The 20167-nt window shown below is 39.4% G+C and overlaps 1 protein-coding gene across 6 annotated transcripts; it reads right to left on the reverse strand.

Annotated features, from left to right (window-relative positions):
• Positions 1 to 399: 399 nt before the first annotated feature.
• On the reverse strand, positions 400 to 20164 carry fam117b.S (family with sequence similarity 117 member B S homeolog). Of its 6 annotated transcripts, none has more exons than XM_041578419.1 (9): positions 19202 to 20164; positions 14432 to 14583; positions 12190 to 12282; positions 10098 to 10205; positions 7733 to 7879; positions 7439 to 7510; positions 6358 to 6568; positions 4747 to 4867; positions 400 to 1354 (listed from the first exon to the last, which is right to left on the reverse strand). In XM_041578419.1, exons 1-9 carry the CDS (start codon positions 19764 to 19766, stop codon positions 1036 to 1038), a joined length of 1788 nt encoding a protein of 595 aa, XP_041434353.1. In that variant the 5' UTR covers positions 19767 to 20164; the 3' UTR covers positions 400 to 1035. The 6 variants fall into 6 exon arrangements, with proteins under 6 accessions (XP_041434353.1, XP_018094494.1, XP_018094493.1 ...); XM_018239005.2 differs by having other exon boundaries at positions 4747 to 4888; XM_018239004.2 differs by having other exon boundaries at positions 7439 to 7564.
• Positions 20165 to 20167: the final 3 nt, after the last annotated feature.

The following is a 20167-nucleotide window of genomic DNA, read 5'->3' on the forward strand; positions in this document are numbered from 1 at the left end:
TGGTCGATCGGTCAGGTTTGATTTTGACCCGACCGATCCCGCCGGAGCTCATGGCACATCGTAATCTGATCGTTCGTCCATACGGCCGAACAATCAGATTACCCCCTGATATAGCCATACCTGTTAATGGCATATCGGGGAAATATCCACTGGTTTGGCAACGTCGCAAAACGAGCGGATCTTTGCATCTATGGCCAGCTTTACACAGAAACCCCTAATATACCCATCACAGTTATCTGTTTCTTCTGTGCAGGGAATTGTGGGGTTTGAAGAATACAGGCTGAGGACAGGTGGCTGCTGAAATGGTAATGGTAGTCAGTCAGCTCAGCAAAGTAGCCAGACAGATCAGCAGGAGAGCAGGGGGCTAGGCTTAGGTCAGAAACCATTAAAATCATGAAAAAAGTCTGCATATTTTTTTAATTGATGTATATTGCAAAGTTGCTTGAAATTACGTTTTTCCAAAAGCTTAAGTTATGTTTGTGTGGAGTTCCCCTTGAATATCGGCTAAAGAAGTAGGATACATATTCCACAATGTGGTCAAGTACAATAAGATTAAGACGTAGGAAGTACATCTAATTCCATGTAACACATACCACATAACCACCAATCTGCTATTCATTTTCACTTTCAACCTTCTATTTACACGTTTACATATATTCTCTTAACATGACGGATCTCATGGGAGAGACAATTTGTCTTGTTCTGCGCATGAAACTTGGCATCACAGTGAGTAGTGGCCAAAAAGCAAGGAGAACAGAGTCTTTTCTGATACAATGCTGGTGCAGCATTTACATCAGTTCATTAAAAATTTGCAGATAGAGGCACCAGATTGTATTATTAGACAAGATTTATGTTAATACAAGAATTAGTGCTTTGCAGATCTTGACAAATATATGTATCCATCTGCATGCTGCCCAGTTTGCTTAAAGAGAATATGGTCAATATTATTTAAGAGCTTATGAAAATACTGCATTTGAGTCACTTGTGTTACCAGAGCAGCGCAGACCCTCTAACAAGGAACAGCCAGTGTGGTGTTTAGTCTTCTTCTTCATCAATTTGGCCTGATGGGTGTAGCAGAGACAATGGGGGAGCAAAGGTATTTGTCCCTCGAGAATTACGTTCCTGTTCTAGGTTTCCTGATATGGATGTCATGCTGAAGTTTTGGATCAGTGAAGATGGTATCCCAGAAGGCACTGTAAGAGTATGGTTGGAGCCTTTGAATGTTATTTCCTGATTGGGTAGAAGGGGCTTGAGTATGCTGACCAGACAAAAAGCAGAGCCACTCTTTGGAATGAAATTCACTTTGTTCTTATCTGGACAGTAAAATGGTGGAATTTCATGCAGAGGCTTAGGCCTGAGGAAACAAAGCACAACTATTATTACATAAATAGGACTTCCTAAATCAATTGTGCCCAACTGACTTTTACTATTTTTTAATGGGTAACAAAAACAAGTTCCAGTTTTCTATATAAAAGAGACAGACTTGAGGAAAACCCTTAAAGGAGAAGGAATGGCTTGCACACTTGGGGTTTCCAAATGTTAGGCAGCCCCAGTGATTGTATTCACTTATAAACCCTGGGCCGGTGCTCCTATCAATAGAAAACTGTAGCGGCCCGGGGTTATACCAGTGAGCACCACGGAACAATCCTCTTCCGGCTTCTTCTTTCTTCAAATTTCCCGGGGCAGACGCATGCACAGTGAATGAAATAGCCGACTTTTTAGTTAAAATTCTGCTTTTCGCTCTACTGCGCATGCACAGCCGCACAAAGAAATTAGAAGCCGGAAGAGGATCGCTCTGTGGTGCTCACTGGTATAACCCCAGGCCGGTGCAGTTTTCTGCTGATAGGAGCACTGGCCCGGGGTTTCAAGTAAATAAATAAATTCACTTGGGGGTGCCTAACATTTGGCACCCCAAGTGCTGCAAGCCTTTCCTTCTCCTTTAAAGTAACTTTTAACTGCATCCCACCCTAATGACCCAGTCATACAACAACGTTCTTAATAGCAGTAGTCTTTTGATAATCCATTGCCAGTGCATCTATTTTTTTGGAACATCCTAATATTCCCTTTTCTTCACTTTCTGAAACAGAACAAATTAGATCTTCATGTTTTTATTTGATATAGAATGTATAGTGTTCCCAATGCATTTGATGGATGGAAATAAAATCTCTTATGATGATTTTGAGCTTTAACAACTTTTTTTTTTAAAAAAAAAACCACACTGCTATTATTTTGAAGCACAGTAGGAAAAACAGACTTTTCTGGCCTTAGGATCAGTTGGTGGGGAATGCGCAGTAATGTTTGACAAGTGGGGAAGGAAAAGATCATTCACCCACTAAAACGAATCCCTGACAAGTCGGCAGCTTATTGGCCCGTGTATGGGGCCCTCCGATGGGCTTCACGATCGATATCTGGCCAGATGCCAGATTAGACGGGACTAAAAATCCAGTCGGATCGTGGCCGCATCTGTTACCCATCATTAGGATCCGATCGTTGGGCCCTAGGACCTCAAGGTGGGCATATCGGGGAGAGATCTGCTCATTTGGAGACACTGCCAAACGAGCGGATCTCTCCGTGTATGGCCACCTTTAGTGGCAGGCTTTATCAGGATTCTATTTCAAGTCACAAGGAATGTGACAGAACTACCTGGACCCAACATTGCATTATTTCTTATGGATGTCGTGTAGATATGTGCTATCATTTGCTGTTCACGTCGACTGTGTCAGAAACTATGAAAACCGTTTATAGCCTGCTCCAATAACCTAGGTTCTAGATTGGGGTGAGGCACAGCTTAGAGTACAAGATGACATTTTTACTGATGGAGAACTGAAAATCCGTTAATTGCTTTCATAATGAAAGAGCAAATCAATGTGCAGGGCTTTCCATTTCATTCTTCAGAAAAATGTGAGAACTCACAGCAGTCTGTTGGATGTCTCCAACTAATGCTATTTATTCATGCAATATGATAATTGTGTATGTCAGTTTAACTATCTTAGATATGGAGTGACGCAGTTCAGAGAGCAACATGGAAACGCTCTTTGTATATTGCTGCCAGTCAGGTCCCTGAGAGAGAAGTAGAAGTTCAGTCTGCGCACTGTAGTGTATAATTGAATCAGATACAACTCTTAACTACATGTCATTTTCATAGAATATATACAGCTTTGTATAATAGAGACAACATTTTTAAAGGAATAGTTCAGTGTGAAAATAAAAACTGTGTAAATGTATAGGCTGTGCAAAATAAGAAATGTTTCTAATATGGTTACTTAGCCAAAAATGTAATGTATAAAGGCTGGAGTGACTGGATGTCTAATAAAACAGCCAGAATCCAACTTCCTGCTTTTCAGCTCTATAACTCTGAGTTAGTCAGTGACTTGAAGGGGGGCCACATGGTACATTTCTGTTCAGTGAGTTTGTAATTGATCCTCAGCATTCAGCTCAGATTCAAAAGCAACAGATATGACCCATGTGCCCCCCCTCAAGTCTCTGATTGGTTACTGCCTGGTAGCCAGTCAGTGTAAACCAAGAGAGCTGAAAAGCAGGAAGTAGTGTTCTGACTGACTTATTATACATCAAATCACTCCAGCCTTTATACATTACATTTTTGGCTAACTAACTATATTAGAAACATTTTTTATTTTTCACAGCCTATCTATTTACCCAGTTTTTATTTTTACACTGAACAATTTCTTTAAGGCTTATGGCACAGTAGATGTTTGCTCCACAGGTAGGCAACCTGAACTGTATTTCTGTCATTATAGTGCAAAGCAAACACGTGTTACCAGCAGTCACAGGCAGAATTTGGGTAGGAAAACAGAATGTTTTCTGGCCACAGGAAAAGAGTAAGAATTTATAAGGCAGGCCAAGTAGTAACAGGCAGTTCTTTGCCAGTGGATCATATGTCAGGTGACTCCATGAGCCTAAATAAATGGTAGGAGTGTGGCTTCAACAAGCAGATGTAGCTCCTTCTCATATATCAGTTATTTTGTTGCCTATTCAAAAGTATTTTAAGTTACTACAAAACTTAGCATAATGTGATACATACTGTTTACACATTTTTTTTCAAAACGCATCAGTTAATAGTGCTACTCCAGCAGACTTCTGCACTGAAATCCATTTTTCAAAAGAGCAAACCGATTTTTCTATATTAAATTTTGAAATCTGACATGGGGCTAGGCATACCATCAGTTTCCCAGGTGCCCTCAGTCATGTGCTCTGATAAACGTCAGTCACTCTTTACTGCTGCACGGCAAGTTGGAGTGACATCAACTCCCCCCTGCCCCCCCCCCCCCAGAAGCCCATTAGTAAAATAATGGGAAGGTAGCCACTTATGGAAGTGGTGAACTTACTACACTGTTTGAGGAGCAAGATCAACATACATATGAAGCGTTTCAAAGTCACGGATTGCCGAACATTATTCCTTTGCAACAGGTTTAACCTCCATTTGCAGATGTCTGCCTATATGAGCCCAATGCCGTTTGCAAAATAAAAAAACAGAGGCCCATTGTTCTGTGACTCATCCCCCTTTAACAGGAAAATGCATAAAAGCCAGTTTCCTATCTGAGACCCCTGCAAAAAGCTGAACCACCTTCAACATTATATTATAGATATACAATTCACCCTATTGAGGTGGTGATTATTTCAGATGGTTTCCATCACCCTGCTGCCATTTCTTGTGTTATAGAAGAATCACAGCACACACAAAGCTAAGGACAGAAAACAACAACGTGTTCAGTAAAATTTACTTACGTGCTTTCCTCAACTACTTTTACCCTTTCACAACCCTCAGGTGGTTCTCGCTTGAACATGTAACTGTTGTTTGGTTTTGGAGAAGTAGCATACTTGGGAAGAGGGGAATGATTTCCATTCTCTGCAGGCCAAAACAAACACCCTATGTTAAAAATTAATTATAAATTAATACTAATACGAATTATAGCGTTACCTTAAAAAGTCTTGCCATTTACAAATTATATATATATATATATATATATATATATATATATATATATATATATATATATATATATATATATATATATATATATATATATAAAAAAAACAAAAAAAAAAAACAATTATATATATTTACACCAGTATGAAGACCTGTGTAAGGTGTGTCAAAAATTCCTCCCAGTTCAGAGGAAACCCAGGAACTAGAGCAGATACAAGTGTTTCCTTAGTTCTCTGTAGTCTGTTCCAAGGCTGGGAAGTATTTTTATCTAGATACTGTAACGTTACTTTGCAACGTTACTCTGCTACTTTCAGGCTTAGAATTCTTACAGTTCTTGTTGCTAGAGATTACCCCAGCAACCAAAAATTACTCTGGAAATTAGAATGGAAGATGAACAGGGGCGATCCTGGCCCCTCCGCCGCCTGAGGCTGAAGATGAATAAGAAAGGGCCAAGCTGAGTAACAGTAAAACTTAACATTCACAGTCTGTTTTTCATTGCTGGGGACAGTGATCCTGGCAACCAGACATCTTTTCAGCTGCTTGCTGGAAATAGGCAAGCTAATAATTAAAATAAACAATATACAAAACAAATAAAACAGCTGTAAAGTTGGCTAGGATAGGATGCTCTCTAACATACTAAAATGTAATGGCAAACTTTCCCTTTAACTGAACTGCTGCTGAAGGTCAGCGATCACAATGTGATCATTTTGCTCCCTCAGAGAGCAACACAACACTGTGACACCTTATATATATATGTATGTACAAGTGGTATTTTAAAATGCAGTAACATATAAAACAAACATTCTGCAGAAAGAGCAGATCCTTCAATCAGATTCTGGTATTGTGAAAAAAGTAACATCCTCTTTAACAGGGGTGTTCACTTTCAAACACTTTTTTCAGTTCAGTTCAGTTGGTTTCAGAAATAAGGACTTTTTCCATTACTTTCTATTTGTGACTGTTTTTCTAATATTCAAGTGTAAGGTTTCATTCTTTTAACAGCAGCTCTGGGAGAGGGGGTCGCCAACTCTTTAACTGTTCTAAATTGACAATTTAGTGGATACATATTTTATTTTTGTCCCTGCTGAGCAGAATCCCTGAGTTTCATTAAAGGCAGTTGTTAGAACTGATACAATAGTTGCTAATATTTCACAGACACTGCTGAGAAATGCATCAACTAATTGTAACAACTAAATGTAGCAAATTGGAACAGTTTGGAATGCTCTTGGATCCCTGAACTGCCAGATTGAAACACTAGAGACACGAACATTAGACTTTAAACTTCAACTTCGGGAAAACAGTGATGGAAAGCAATTGAAAAAAGTCTTTGTTTATGGAGAACAATCTGAAAACAACTGAAATAAAGTTTTGGCAGATGAACAACCCCTTTAAGAGACTATAGGCTATTATACCTTTGTCTCGAGGATCAGCAATATTGTCATCAACTGGACAAGGGCTTTCCTCGTTGCACTCATTAGAAATTGTAATGAAAGCGGCTGGTGACACAGATTGTGGGCGGCTGCTATTGTTGCTTCTGCGGTCAACCCCTCCAGGTGTCTGAGTATCTACACTGCGCAGAGCTAGAGGTGGGGGAGCACGATGTCCATCTGGGATATCTTGGGGCTATTAAAAGAAATAAAACAAACCAGAAACTTCAAAACACCTTTTACCTGCAGTTTAGTTAACATGCATGTTTGTGACCAATGGTTCTCCTGCAAATTCTGAAATGAGCAAGATGCATGGTGAAATAAATGTTGCTCATGTTCCAGAACCCTTGCTGAAAATGAACATGCTACATTATTTTGGGTAGCATCAGTCTCTGTTTTATAGGACTGTTAGCAACAATGCACAGCTATACTTTTTAGGAGACTGTTTAAATTATGGCAAACACAGAAAATGGTTGCGTAATTATAGTTACCGTATTTAATCTGCTGCCAGAAGCAGGCACTTAAGCCAGACAGAGTTAATGCTTTATAATATTTCAGACACAGCAAAGCAGATACTGCATTCTACACACTTACATAGACATTATCAAATGTGAATACAAGATAACTTGTATATAAAAATTTCTAAATATATTGCACTCCACAGCAAACATTTTACATAGCAGTTTGGACAATTTGAAAGAGCAAATACTAGTAATTTTATAATTAACAGTACGGGGGCCTGAAATGTTTTATCTTCTTAGGACTTGTGCATATCCAAGGAGGATACACTATGAATAGGTAAAAGCAAGCATGTTCATTTTCATGTGAAAAACTAAAAATAAAATAAAAGTTTATAACAAAGTTAGAACAGACAAGAAAAAAAACAAAAAAACAAAAAACAACCTACAAACACAACACAATGTTTGGAACAGTAAAGAAGTTAGTCCTATTCTGAGAAGAGAGAGGAAAAAAAACAGGTCACAGCCTTAGAGGCAGGCAGTGTTTGATGGGCAATATAACATTTTCAATACCATACAGCACTTTGTGCTCCAAGCTAATAACTTACCTTTGGGAGCAGGTGCAGAAAACCAATTGAAGTGTTCCCATTGACATCAAGAAGGCCTGAACAGTCTCCATGCTGGGAAACCACAAGGATATATGCTTCAAGATGAATAGTGGTGTATCCCACCCTCTTAAGTAAGCCCACAACATGGAGGGTGATATTTAAAAAAAAAAATATTTATGCTTCTTGATTCCATGTACAGCGGATAAAGGTGAATGTGAAACAGAGATGCTTTCCCCATGGTAAGTCAAAGTAATCTGGGAATGGTTGCAGAGTTTGAAGGAAATTTTCACTTACCAAGAGTTGCTCTTCCTTCTCCCCATTTTCCTTTGTGATTATTTCAATTTCTTGGTTCAGCCCCTCTACACTGTTGCGAAATCGAGACCCAGAGGATTTTGTAATGGGAATAGTCACTGGGGTAAGTACGTTTTTGGACATAGAACTCTGAGAATAAAATATTTATTAAATTTAAACAGAGAATTTCTTTGATTGTAAAAGGGTGGGATGGCAATAGGACAAACATAGTTTCTATGTATAGTATAACATATTGTGTATGTACATAACTTACCTATGGATTGTACAATACCATACAGTAAATATAGACTGTAATGGTTTGTCAAACCTCGATGGCACAAGAGATTATTGGCGTAGATAGATATAATTTATTGCCCCCTTTGTCTCATCACACTCACAAAGATGCCCTTTGACTACCAAGCCTTTACAGTCCTTCAAACACAATAGGAGTAGCAAGGAGCATGTTGCAGGCTATCAATGAGACCACAGTTAATTAATCAAGGGGAAAACTGCAGGCTGAGACAGTAACACAAGTTTATAGGAGAGTTTATATTACTTACTAAATACAATAGGTTGCTTTGTTTCATATTAAAAAATCATCTCTACTGAATGACTAAAAGGTTAGCATCCCACAAGGGCATTTGTTGATATTACTACATACCCAATATGCTTACATCATCTTGCTTTAGTAGCATAAATACCATGGCCACCACTATATAGATATATCTATATCTATCTATCTATATATATATATCCAGATCTTCTTTATAAAGCAACATGAAAGGATTACTTAATGCCTTTCGGTTCCAGCCCTAAGTATACATATATGTTCCACAAGTTGCTCTACAACAAATTGTTACTTTTCTAGCAACTCTCACTCCTGAAACAATTCACTTGCTTTCAACATTAAAGGAACAGTTCAGTGTGAAAATAAAAACTGGGTAAATAGGCTGGGCAAAATAAAAAATGTTTCTAATAGAGTTATTTAGCCAAAAATGTAATGTATAAAGGCTGGAGTGACTGGATGTCTAACATAATAGCCAGAACACTACTTCCTGCTTTTCAGCTCTATAACTCTGAGCTAGTCAGCGACTTGAAGGGGGGCCACATGTTACATAACTGTTCAGTGAGTTTGCAATTGATTGGTTACTGCCTGGTAACCAGTCAGTGTAAACCAAGAGAGCTGAAAAGCAGGAAGTAGTGTTCTGGCTATTATATTACACACACACAGTCACTCCAGCCTTTAAACATTACATTTTTGGCTAACTAAAGCTGGCCATAGACTCAAAGATCTGTTCATTTGGCGACATCGCCAAATGAGCGGATCTTTCCCTGATATGCCACTAACAGCATGGCTATATCGGGGGTAATTCGAACGTTTGGCCATATGGCCGAACGATCGAATTACGATACACCAAGGGGCTCCGATGGGTCAGTCGGTTAAAAATCAGACCTTCATCGATATCGTGGCCAGATATCGAGACGACACCTTCGGAAGCCCCCATACACGGGCAGATAAGCTGTCAAATTGGTCCAAACGACCAATATCGGCAGCTTTATCTGCCCGTGTATGGCCACCTTAACTATATTAGAAACATTTTTTATTTTGCACAACCTATTTACCCAGTTTTTATTTTTATACTGAACAATTCCTTTAAAAGACTTGGAGGAAAATGGATTCATGTTAAATCTGAAATCACCTTGCACTTCAAGATACTACACAACAAACATGTTTAGCCATAGCCCTTAACCAACCAGCTGTACCCACAAGTCCTTTCTCCCACACTGCACTGCCATAAAAGTACTTTATGGCTGCAATGAATTATGGGACTTGCAGACCTGCATCAGCCTAGAAACAGCTGCCGAACAGTGAATGTGTCACTCCCTTCTCCTCCTCCCAGGAATCCTTGACTGAAAAATTTTCCACGGATATATACAAAGCAATAGGGTGTGTGTCTTTTACCACTTGCTTCTATAACTTACATAAACGTTCTCCCTCAGTCTTTCTTCCCACTCTCTCCCAATGCCCGAAAGCATATAAAATCAGTCTGCTGCCAAAGAGGTAGGGAAGCAATTATAGGTGTACACAGACATTGCATGTAGCAACTCTGACAAGATTAGGTAAACATGCCTAGGCTGATACTGGGGTTGCAAATTCCATCATTTATTGTGAATTGTTGAAAAAGGCTCAGAGTGCTCTGAATAATTCAGTTTTTTTGTGAGGATTGATGGTGTGAGGGGATAATTTAAGGCTCTGTGGTGTCATTATATGAAAAAATGTGACAAAAAAAAATGTGACAAGCCAAATGTTGGCAAACAATCTCATGTGCCATTACATTACAAGTGCTTACAGGGCAGTGCTGCTTACCTGGTTAATTGCAGAGTGGTTGCCATGGAATGGAGACTGCCTGTCTTTTTCCCGATGATGTCTGCTGCTGTGTTTACTTCTCTGAAGTTGTTGACGTAATTTTGCAATCTAAAAATAGAAAAGGATTTTAGACTTCTTTCTCCCAGTATTTAGCAGTAGCTATACTAAAATATATAAACCACTGCTTTCTATCTAGAGAAACTTTGCAGGATTTATTTATCAACATCTTATTTAGCTGTTAATTTGAAGCTCATGACAAGAATAGCCTCAAAAGCTACAAATTCTCAACATATATACATAGAATATACTCCTATCATCAGTCACTTTCCAGTTGGAACTGCAAATGATATCCTTACACATAGAAACTGTTTATGTCACAATGCATACTTTGTAGCTTCAAAGGAAAACTAAATCCTAAAAATGAATAAAAATGCCATATTTTATATACAGAACTTATTGCACCAGTGTTAAGTTTCAGCTTGTCAATAGCAGTAATGATCCAGGACATCAAGCCTGTCACAGGGGGTCACTATCTTGGAAAGTGTCTGCAAAACTCACATGCTCAGTGGGCTCTGAGCAGCTGTTGAAAAGATATGCTTAGGGGTCGTCGCAAATTATCAAGTAGAAAATGATGTTGGCCTGTAATATAAGATGATGCTACAAGGCTGATTATTAAATTCTGATGCTAGTTCCACTGGTTTCTATGCTGCCATGTAGTAATTATCCATATTAATTACTAATCAGCCTTATATTGTGACATTTATATTCTATGTGTACTGTATATTGTGAGTGGGTCCCTAAACTCAGTAAGTGACAGCAGCACAGAGCAATGCAGTGAATCAGCAGAACAGAAGATGTGGAGCTACTGGGGCATCTTTGGAGATACAGCTCTTCACTGCTAAAGGGCTGTGGTTGCCTGGGGCTGGTACATAAGTTAGGCTTTAGTTCTCCTTTAAAGTGAACGACTCACAGCACTGCTATGCTTACCTACATAACATGGACTAATAAGACACTCAGAGCTGTATTGTAGGTGACTTATTCGTGTGAAACAGAGAGGACGCACAGCAACTAGCTCAAACCGACAATGGTATAAACCCCCCTTGTGGAATCTAAAATAAAAATTGGCACTCTGAGCCACTGTGCTGGGACCTAATAAGGTGGAAATTAGTAGGCACAAATATAAAATTATGGGGTCATTGTCAGATCATAGACAGGACCTATGGAAAGAGGTCAGGGGATTAAGAGAATTGTTTGTGAAGTTTACAGAAGGAAGCTGCTTTATAGAACCAACTAAACACTTAAGCACAATACAAAATTTAGGCATAGAGACTTCTGCCTAGAAAAAAGGCCCACGAGCATGAGAAATAATTATTCTAATACATGAAGAAATAGTAGCTATACCTTTTAAGAATTGCAGTTAATCTTTTTTTAACAAACACTATTCTCTGTCATTGAATATCGCACAATGAAAGAGTGTATTGAAAGCAATATGTCTGTTTGCTGATGGCTCTAAATTATGTACCTCATGCAGGGCCAGACCTGGGGGCAGGCAGAAGAAGCACATTCTTAGGAGGGTGCAATACTGGGTACATACCTCATTTGCCAGCCTTCCCCTAGTACAGATTCAGCATGTTATATGGTACCTTGGCAGCCCCAACCCAAGGCCTGGCAATAAAAATATTATTGACTGCAGCCTGCCCAAGTATTCTTCTACCTCTATATATTATTTCTATTATGTATTCTATTCATTTCTGGTAAAACCTGGCTCCTGATAAAATAGCACAGTGCATTACCATCCCTCTACAAAAACAAAAAATTTAAATAGCACAATCCCTTTTGAGCAGGTCATCCTTGCAGAAGGTTCAGAGACATTTGGTAAAATGGTTACATGAATGTAAATCAAGTCACATGATTCAGAGTAAATCAAGTTAAGAGTTATGCGATCTCTCAAAGCAAATAATATATGCATGTTACTATAATTAGAAGTGTTCACGGGATGTTCTCCAACCTTATTGTCTTCAATAAATGTGACCACACTAAAAGTGTTAGACATCACTGCAGTTCATTATTCACCACACAGCAGCTGTCTAACCTCTTTTAGCTGCTCGTTGCTTCCCCAGGATGCAGAGCGCTTATGAGACCCTTTCTTCTTCTCTGCATATTCTTCAGCCCAAGCACTCTCCGTCTATTTTGAAAGAAAGAGAGAGAGATATGTTATAAGGTCTTTAAGCAGTAAGCAATTATATATGGGCAAGCCTCAATTTGCACAGCTTGACATTATGGAATACTCAGAACAAGAACACAAGCAGATATCTTAATTATGATTATTATTATGTACAGGTATGGGATCCAGGGCATGAAGATCCAAATTACGGAAAGATCAGTTATCTGGAAAACTTTAGGTTCCAAGCATTCTGGATAATAGGTCCCATACCTGTATTATTATTATTAACGTATTTTTATAGCGCCAACATATTTCGCAGCACTGCAAAATGTGTTTATACAAAGAACATACAGAAATACATACACAGAACATACAGAATAACATACATGGCGACCAGTAACCGATACAAAAGGTGAAGGCTCTGTGCAAAAGAGCTTACAATCAAAAAGGGGAAGGCGTTAAGACACAAGTTGTGGGAGTGGGCAAGATCAGAAAGAAGCAAGGGGAGAGATGTAGCATAAGGTACTGCATTCGGTAGCTGTACATAGTGAAGGTAGGCTTCTCTAAAATAATGTTTTAAGAGATCTTTTGAAAGCAGAAAGGTTGGGAGAAAGTTGGACAGACTGTGGGAGAGAATTCCAGAGGAGAGGTGCAGCCCTTGCAAAGTCTTGAATGCGAGCATCATTTACTGTTGCCCTGCACTGGTAAAACAGATGTGCTTGCTTCAGAAACACTACTATAGTTCATATAAACAAGCTGTGGTGTAGCAGTGGTGGAAATTGAAAAAAGGCTACACGGCATAGGATAAATAGTGGATAACAGATACCACCATTATGTTCTACAGAGACTATCTGCTATCTGATGTGTAACCTGAGCCTTTGAATGGCTGCCCTCATTGCTACACAACAGCTTATTTATATAAACTATAGTAGTGTTTCTGAAGCAAACGCATCAGCTTTACCAGTGCAGGGCAAAACTGAATTATATTTTTATTACTTAAGAACACTTTCATTTTTTTGATGTTACTGTTCTTTAAGACGGTGGCGTTTTGTGCTCAAGTTTAGACATTCTTGGGCAGGGTAAGTTTTGCTGAATTTCAAGTGTTGCTTTTCAAAAGCCCCCCCATCACTTACTCTTTCCTACTTTTGGAGGTACAAAACCCCACTACCATCTTTGCAGGACGGGTACTCTGAGACCCACAACCTGATGTGCCAACTGCTGTGGGTTAGAAGATGCAATGCTAGCAAAATATTATTTAATATATAGTGATGTCTTTACCTCACTTTTAAAAACTTTTAAAACTATTTTATTATTATGTAGACTACTGATATGGTGGGTCAAATATCCCCAAGTCAACATTTTTAAGTTCCAAATTGTTATAAAACAATGATGTCTTACAATTAGGTCTAGGGAGGTCTGAGTCATAAAAATAACATCTAGGGCCACATCTAGTTTCTAGGCCATCAGCTGGACAGCCCTGGTAAAGATGGTGAGAAATTGAGCAAATTGGATTCCTTTGCATTTATATTTGTTGTGGCTTATCATCTATTTGCTTCCTACTTTACTTTTTTCTTTTTATTGGTTTTAGAATTTGATGTCAGCAATTTGTGTCCTAGACCTTTACTACAATATTTGGTCTCCATGGGATACATATAAGAAAGATCAACAGATACCTACAGATTGACTTGACTTAATTGTGAAATTAGAAATGAGAAATGATAGCTCTCACTGCACTACCCCATACAAATGCTAATATTGTCGCTAGAGGACTGAACTCAATTTATATTTACGTGATTATGCCATTTTAGGCTACCTGTATAATGATACATTATGATTATTATTTTTTTAAATTTTTTTCTGGTTATTGTATTTTATTCCTGTAAGTACGTAAATAATTAAAAAAAAAAAAAAAAAGTTATGTAATGAACGCTACTAACCAATCAGCATTAATGTTTTATTGGTCTAATAAAAATCACACAGAATGCAAATAAATAGTTGGTTGGGCTGGGTAAATTTTAGCCCATTTTACAAAATGATCATCCCAAGTATTTTTTTTGCAGTTATAATCCATTTATCTGAGGCTACTCTGGGTTTACATACCAGATTATTGTATTTTTCTGTGTTGCAACATAGAGAGTACGAACTGTAGGACTCCTCAAAATTCACCTACCTGGGTGGACTGGTCTTTCATACAAGGAGCTGCCTGTACTTGATTATCACGAGGCCAATGACCTGATAGATAAGGAGCAGCAAGTGTATCAAGTGAAGATGTGCGCCGGATTAAACTTGATGGACTTAATGAAGGAGGCTGTGTTTTATCCCCTGCACAAAAGAAAACAGGCAATCAATATTAAGTTCTAATGATAAAATAGCAATTTCATGAGCATTTGTTAGAACAATGAATGTTCAAATGCAGAAGCAAACTGAAAAATTGCATAGTTCCATAGTCCTAATAAAGGATGAAAGCTACCTTAGGCTAGATACAATAGCACACTGAAAACTCTGAGTGACATATTCCTTAAAGGAATAGTAGCACCAAAAAAAAATCAAAGTGTTTTAAAGTAATGGAAATATAATGTAGTGTATCCTGTGCTTGAATAGCTGCCCCCATGGCTACACAGCAGCATGTTAACTATAGTTGTGTTTCTAAAGCAAACACACCAATTTTACCAGTGCAAAGCAACAGTATATTGTCATTCCTTTTAAAACTCCTTTTTGGTGTTACTGTTCCTTTAAAGTGCCCATATAAATGATGTATAAATTATGCAAAGTCTAAAAAGTATGTAAAAACAACTACTGGTATGGATTCCCTTATCTGGAAACCCATTATCCAGAAAGCTTAGTATTAAAGCAAGGTCAACTCCCATAGAATCCACTTAACCAAATAATTCAAATTACAAAAATATATACGGTATTCATTTTTCTCTGTAGTAATAAAACAGTACCTTGTACTTTACCCAAACTAATACAGTTAATCCTTATTGGAGGAAAAATAATCCTATTGGGTTAATTGAATGTTTAAATGGTTCATGATAAAAATGATCCCTTATCCGGATAACCCCAAGTCCTGAAACTTCTAGATAAAAGATCCCATACCTGTACTTAAGCTCATACAGGTCCAACCAGCTATGAGAACTCAACTTTGATACCTATAGTATAATTTGTTGATCTTCAGGGGCGTAACTATAGAGGAAGCAGATCCTGTGGCTGCAGGGGGGGCCAGGAGGTATGGGGCCCCACAAGGCCCTAATTCATATACAGTCTCAATAAATATTGATAAAACAAGTCAACCTCTAAACATTTTGGGGACCGAGTAATATCTAGTAACGCCATTGTTGACCTTCTGTATAAAACAGGCATGTCCAAAGTCAGGCCTGGGGGCCAATTGCGGCCCGTTTCAATTTTACAGCGGCCCTCAGCCTCCTTCATGAAATTAATAATAATGTGGCCCCCCTAGCACAGTGCGAACAGGAATCAGGTAGCCGTAGAAGTAATATTTGGGCACATTAGTGAAATGATCTGCCACTTGGTCTATACGGTGTGCTGAAGGTGTTAGCAATTGACACAAATATGTGCCTCTCCTGCCCTACAGGAACAGTTCTTACAAAACCCAATAGGAGTGTGTGCTTCTGTGAATACAGGCTACCTGCTTCTGCAAAACAATTTGTAATTGGCACACAATGTTGGGGCCAGAATGGACCTGGGCGGCGGGAAAAAACGGCCAGGAGATAAACCCGGCAAAAAAAAGGGTTGGGGAGAACGCTGAACATTACCAAACATATAACAAGTAATAGAAAAGAATGGACTGGAGTTACATGTATTATGTTTTGTACTATAATTAGTCTACTGTAGAGAATGACATGAAAAACACACAAAATAAATAGGATGTCAAAATAAAGTCATAATTGAATTACAGAAATTGCCTCCTATATGCACATATTGCTGCTGGAACCATAATTGCAAAAAAGAAATGTACAAATATATAACATTTTGCTTATCCCCAATCAATGAAAGTGGTTTAGTTACAACAATGTAAATCACTGCAGGTAAAACATTATCAATAATGTAATTGCACAAAATTGCATTTGAAAATTTGCTTTTAGGAACTTTGTTACTTGCAAATCTCCCTATGTTTCAAAAGCCTAAAGCGATAATGGCCATTAGAAAAATTACCACTTTTGCATATGATTTAAAGAAAAACGATGCCCCTAAAATGAATACTTAAACAACCGATAATTTGATATAAACTAAGTGGCATATTAAAGCATCGTATCAAACTGTTATATATATTTAAGTAAATATTGCCCTTTTACATCTATTCCCTTGAGCCGCCATTTTATGATATTCTCTATGCTGCCTCAGAGATCAATATTATTAATACAGTAACACATAGAAAATAAAGTTATTGACAAATGTTGTTATTCCTGGTGATCTATCTAAAAACAACTTGTTTGAAGGAAGAAGAGAAGAAACAAACAGAGTACGGCCATATTATCTCCCAGACGGCCCTTGACCTTTAAAGAAGGAGCCACAGGCTCTGGCCCAACAATAAGGCCTTGTAGAATAGAATGAAGACTTACTTGGATACTTACCATATTAGACACCCTGCAAGGGTGTAGAACACTGAGGAAATCTAGTGTGGGCAATAAATAATTTTACAGCAGCTGGAAGGTCTTAAGAGGTTAACATATGCGCTGCAAACAGTAACACCAACAAATGAAAGTGTATAAAAATTAATCACTATATAACGCACCGTTGGCCTGCACTTGTAAAACTGGGTTGTTTGCTTCAAAAACTCTACTATAGTTTACATAAACAAGCTACTGGGTAGCTGTGGAGGAAGCCATTCAAAGCTTAAAGGACCAGTAACATAAAAACATTTTTTTTTTTAAAAATGTGTTTCTTTGTAACGAAAAAAAAAAACACCAAGACAGTTTTAACTTTTAAATCGCAAAGCTTTTATTAAGAAATTACGGTACTTACCGATTCTCTGCATGCGCTCCTCTTCAGAAACGGCGACAATCCATTGTGCAGGGCTCCATTTCTCCTCCCTGGCTATCTCCTATATAAGGCAGGGAGGAGAAATTGAGCTCCGCACAATGGATGGTCGCCCTGTTGCCGTTTCTGAAGAGGAGCACATGCAGAGAATCGGTAAGTAATTTCTTAATAAAAGCTTTGTGATTTAAAAGTTAAAACTGCCTTGGTGTTTTTTTTTTCGTTACAAAGAAAAGAATTTAAAAAAAAAATAAAATAAATTATGTTACAGGTCCTTTAAAAAGGAGAAAAGGCACAGGTTACACAGCTGATAAAAGAGAAGCCCTGTAGTATAAAATGAGATTATACACCGCTTATCTATCTACTGTTTTTCTTGTGCTTAAATGGCTGCCCCCATGGCAACACAGCTTGTTTATATAAAATTAATATTTTTTTCTGAAGCAAACCCCACATTTTACCAGTGAAGGGCAACACTACATTATTTATTCATTACAATTTCATTTTATGATGTTACCGTTCCTTTAATTTAGTTTTTTTAAAAGACCTTCTATATTAAGGTCTTTAAATGCTGTCCATAACCTTCTTTTATTATGGCTGTTTATGATGACTGATTATGAGGACATTCATGTCCACGTTTAGTAGTAATTTGACCAGTAGTGCTGCTCAAACATCTGGACATGTAGGCCAGGTCAAGAAGCATTTCCCACTGATTTATGGTGATCCTGTCAGATTGCAGATGACCAGCCATGTACTGAAAATTTCATCTGCTGATGCACCAAATGCCTTGGTCCACTGTCAGATAAGTAAGTAGGCAAAATCCACGGTCTGCTTGACACTGCAAACGACATAGTGTAGTGGAGAGACGATCCACGGTAAGATAAGCAAGTGCCACAGCTTCTTTAAACTCATTGTGGTTCTGATCATTCATGACATTGGTCAAAATAAAAGGTAGGTGCTGGCTATACACAAGTGGCTATACTGTCACTTGTACCATATTCGTTTGCAGATATAAAGTACTGCCCAATGTATGGCCACTTTAAAAGTTATATCACAACAGATGGGAAACTCAATATCACATTGGCGGGAGTCTTTAACTTTTGATATGTTAATCAAATATAAGAAGGGCAAAATTTGAAGGCAGCACTATTCCCAGAGTAGCGATTAGACATGCTACCAGACAAGCACCCCTAGGGTTACCATCACACTCCTTTGAGACAGCCTTGTGATGGGAGTACACTGAAAAAGTTGTACAATGGGGGGGAGGGGTAGGATTACCATCTTATTCTTTTAAAGTAGGACACTTATTGAATAAACATGCTGCAAGTTGGATGCGTGGCTCAAGGATGTGTCTCCTACTTGTAACATGTGTATTCAATAAGTGTCCTACTTTTAAGGGGTGAGATAATAACCCCAACTGCCCCCATTGAATAACTTTATCGGTATACGTTGATCACAAAGCAAGGTTAGTCTTTGCAATGTCTACCTGGTTTGTGTGATCATGTTTTGGCGCACTCCGGAGGTACACAGAGAACACCAGTCCATGTGTACACATTTGGAGATTTAGAGCTCTTACTGATGAGCGGTTGAAGCTGCGCTCCCCTGCGAACGCAGGTTGAGACGCAACATGCTGCATTTTTACTGCGTTTGGCGCCTACACGCGCCTGTGTGAGTACAGCCCCATTGAAAAAAAGCTAAATGTGTCTATTCCTGCGCTGCCCTGCGGCCGAACGCAGAAAAACGGAACGCAGCTTCAACCGCTCGTCAGTAAGAGCCCTAACATTATTATAGAGAACATCCTATAATGGACAAATGACAAGTATATAAAGCAACAAAGGCCTGGTGAGCAGGGTCAGTCATCTCAAGACATTTGAATTGCTCTTCATGCCACTCTGGGCTTCACTTTTCCAAAGTATACATAAACCACAGCAATTGTTTTCTTAGTTACCTTTTGGGGAGCTGGGGCTCTTCCTCTCTGGTGAGGCCCTTTGCTGCCAGCCAGGTCTGCCTACAGATGAGAGACCCACAGGGGAGGGAGAAGAGGATGAGGAGGCTGGTGGGATTCCTGCAATGGAGGGGTCAGCAGGACTGGTAATGACTGGGGGAGAGGAGGCAGGAGAGCCGACCCCATGCTGGTGAGGATGCTGGTTGTTATTGTGGTGGTGATGGTGATGATGAAGGTGGTGATGGTGGGAGTGGTGATGATGATGCCCACGCGTGGGCGACGCCCCTGTTTGCGTGGACACCGTAGGGCTCCCTCGATTGCTGGTCACTGTCGGGGGTGATTCCAGGCCATCTCCTCCTCCTGCCCGTGTGGGGCTGCCGGTTCGGGGAGGGGTTCGCTGGGCAGCCCCATTGTTATTATTGCAGCCCCGAGTAGGGCTCCCGTGCTGTTTCAGCTGGAAAGGTACGGTGGCCCTCATGGGCTGCAGCCGACTCCCTGGGGCAGCACCTGGCACCGGGGTCGGTGGCGGCGTGGGAGAGCCATTCCTTCTTACACGTTGCTGGGACATCTTTCTTCTTGCCTTTACCCAATAGGCTATTACCTACAGTGGTACAAAATGGCGGAAGAATAGTCCCGCATCGGAAAGCAAAAACAATAGGCAATTCCTTGTGAGTTACCGGGTCAGTACGCCCGAATGTACCACAGCAGGGTCGGCGGGTGTCACAGCAGCTGCACCTGCGGCACGCGCCGAAAATGTGTCCCGAGACAACACAACAGCCAGTGTCCCAAGGAAACACCCACCGCCGCACTCCCGCTTTCTGACTGGCTGATGGTCACAGGCCAATAGGCGCACTGGCAGCGGGAGCGGATTGGTTACACGGCATCTCGTAGCTGTTTCTTGGCCAATGACAAACGGTGTTTCCTAGTGCCAAGCAAAAAAAGAGGAGCTGAGGAAAGAAGGCGGGAAGT

Source organism: Xenopus laevis, chromosome 9_10S, assembly GCF_017654675.1.
Source record: "Xenopus laevis strain J_2021 chromosome 9_10S, Xenopus_laevis_v10.1, whole genome shotgun sequence".
Lineage (NCBI taxonomy): Eukaryota > Metazoa > Chordata > Amphibia > Anura > Pipidae > Xenopus > Xenopus laevis.

What these genes read in the sequence shown, in the direction of transcription:
- fam117b.S (XM_018239003.2), bottom strand. Translation starts at nt 19,766, where the DNA reads ATGTCCCAGCAACGTGTAAGAAGGAATGGCTCTCCCACGCCGCCACCG. An exon ending in ACCACTCTGCAATTAACCAG is followed by an intron (nt 7,880 to 10,097) that starts GTAAGCAGCACT and finishes TTTTATTCTCAG; the next exon opens with AGTTCTATGTCCAAAAACGT. An exon ending in AGAAGGAAGAGCAACTCTTG is followed by an intron (nt 7,565 to 7,732) that starts GTAAGTGAAAAT and finishes GGCTTACTTAAG; the next exon opens with AGGGTGGGATACACCACTAT.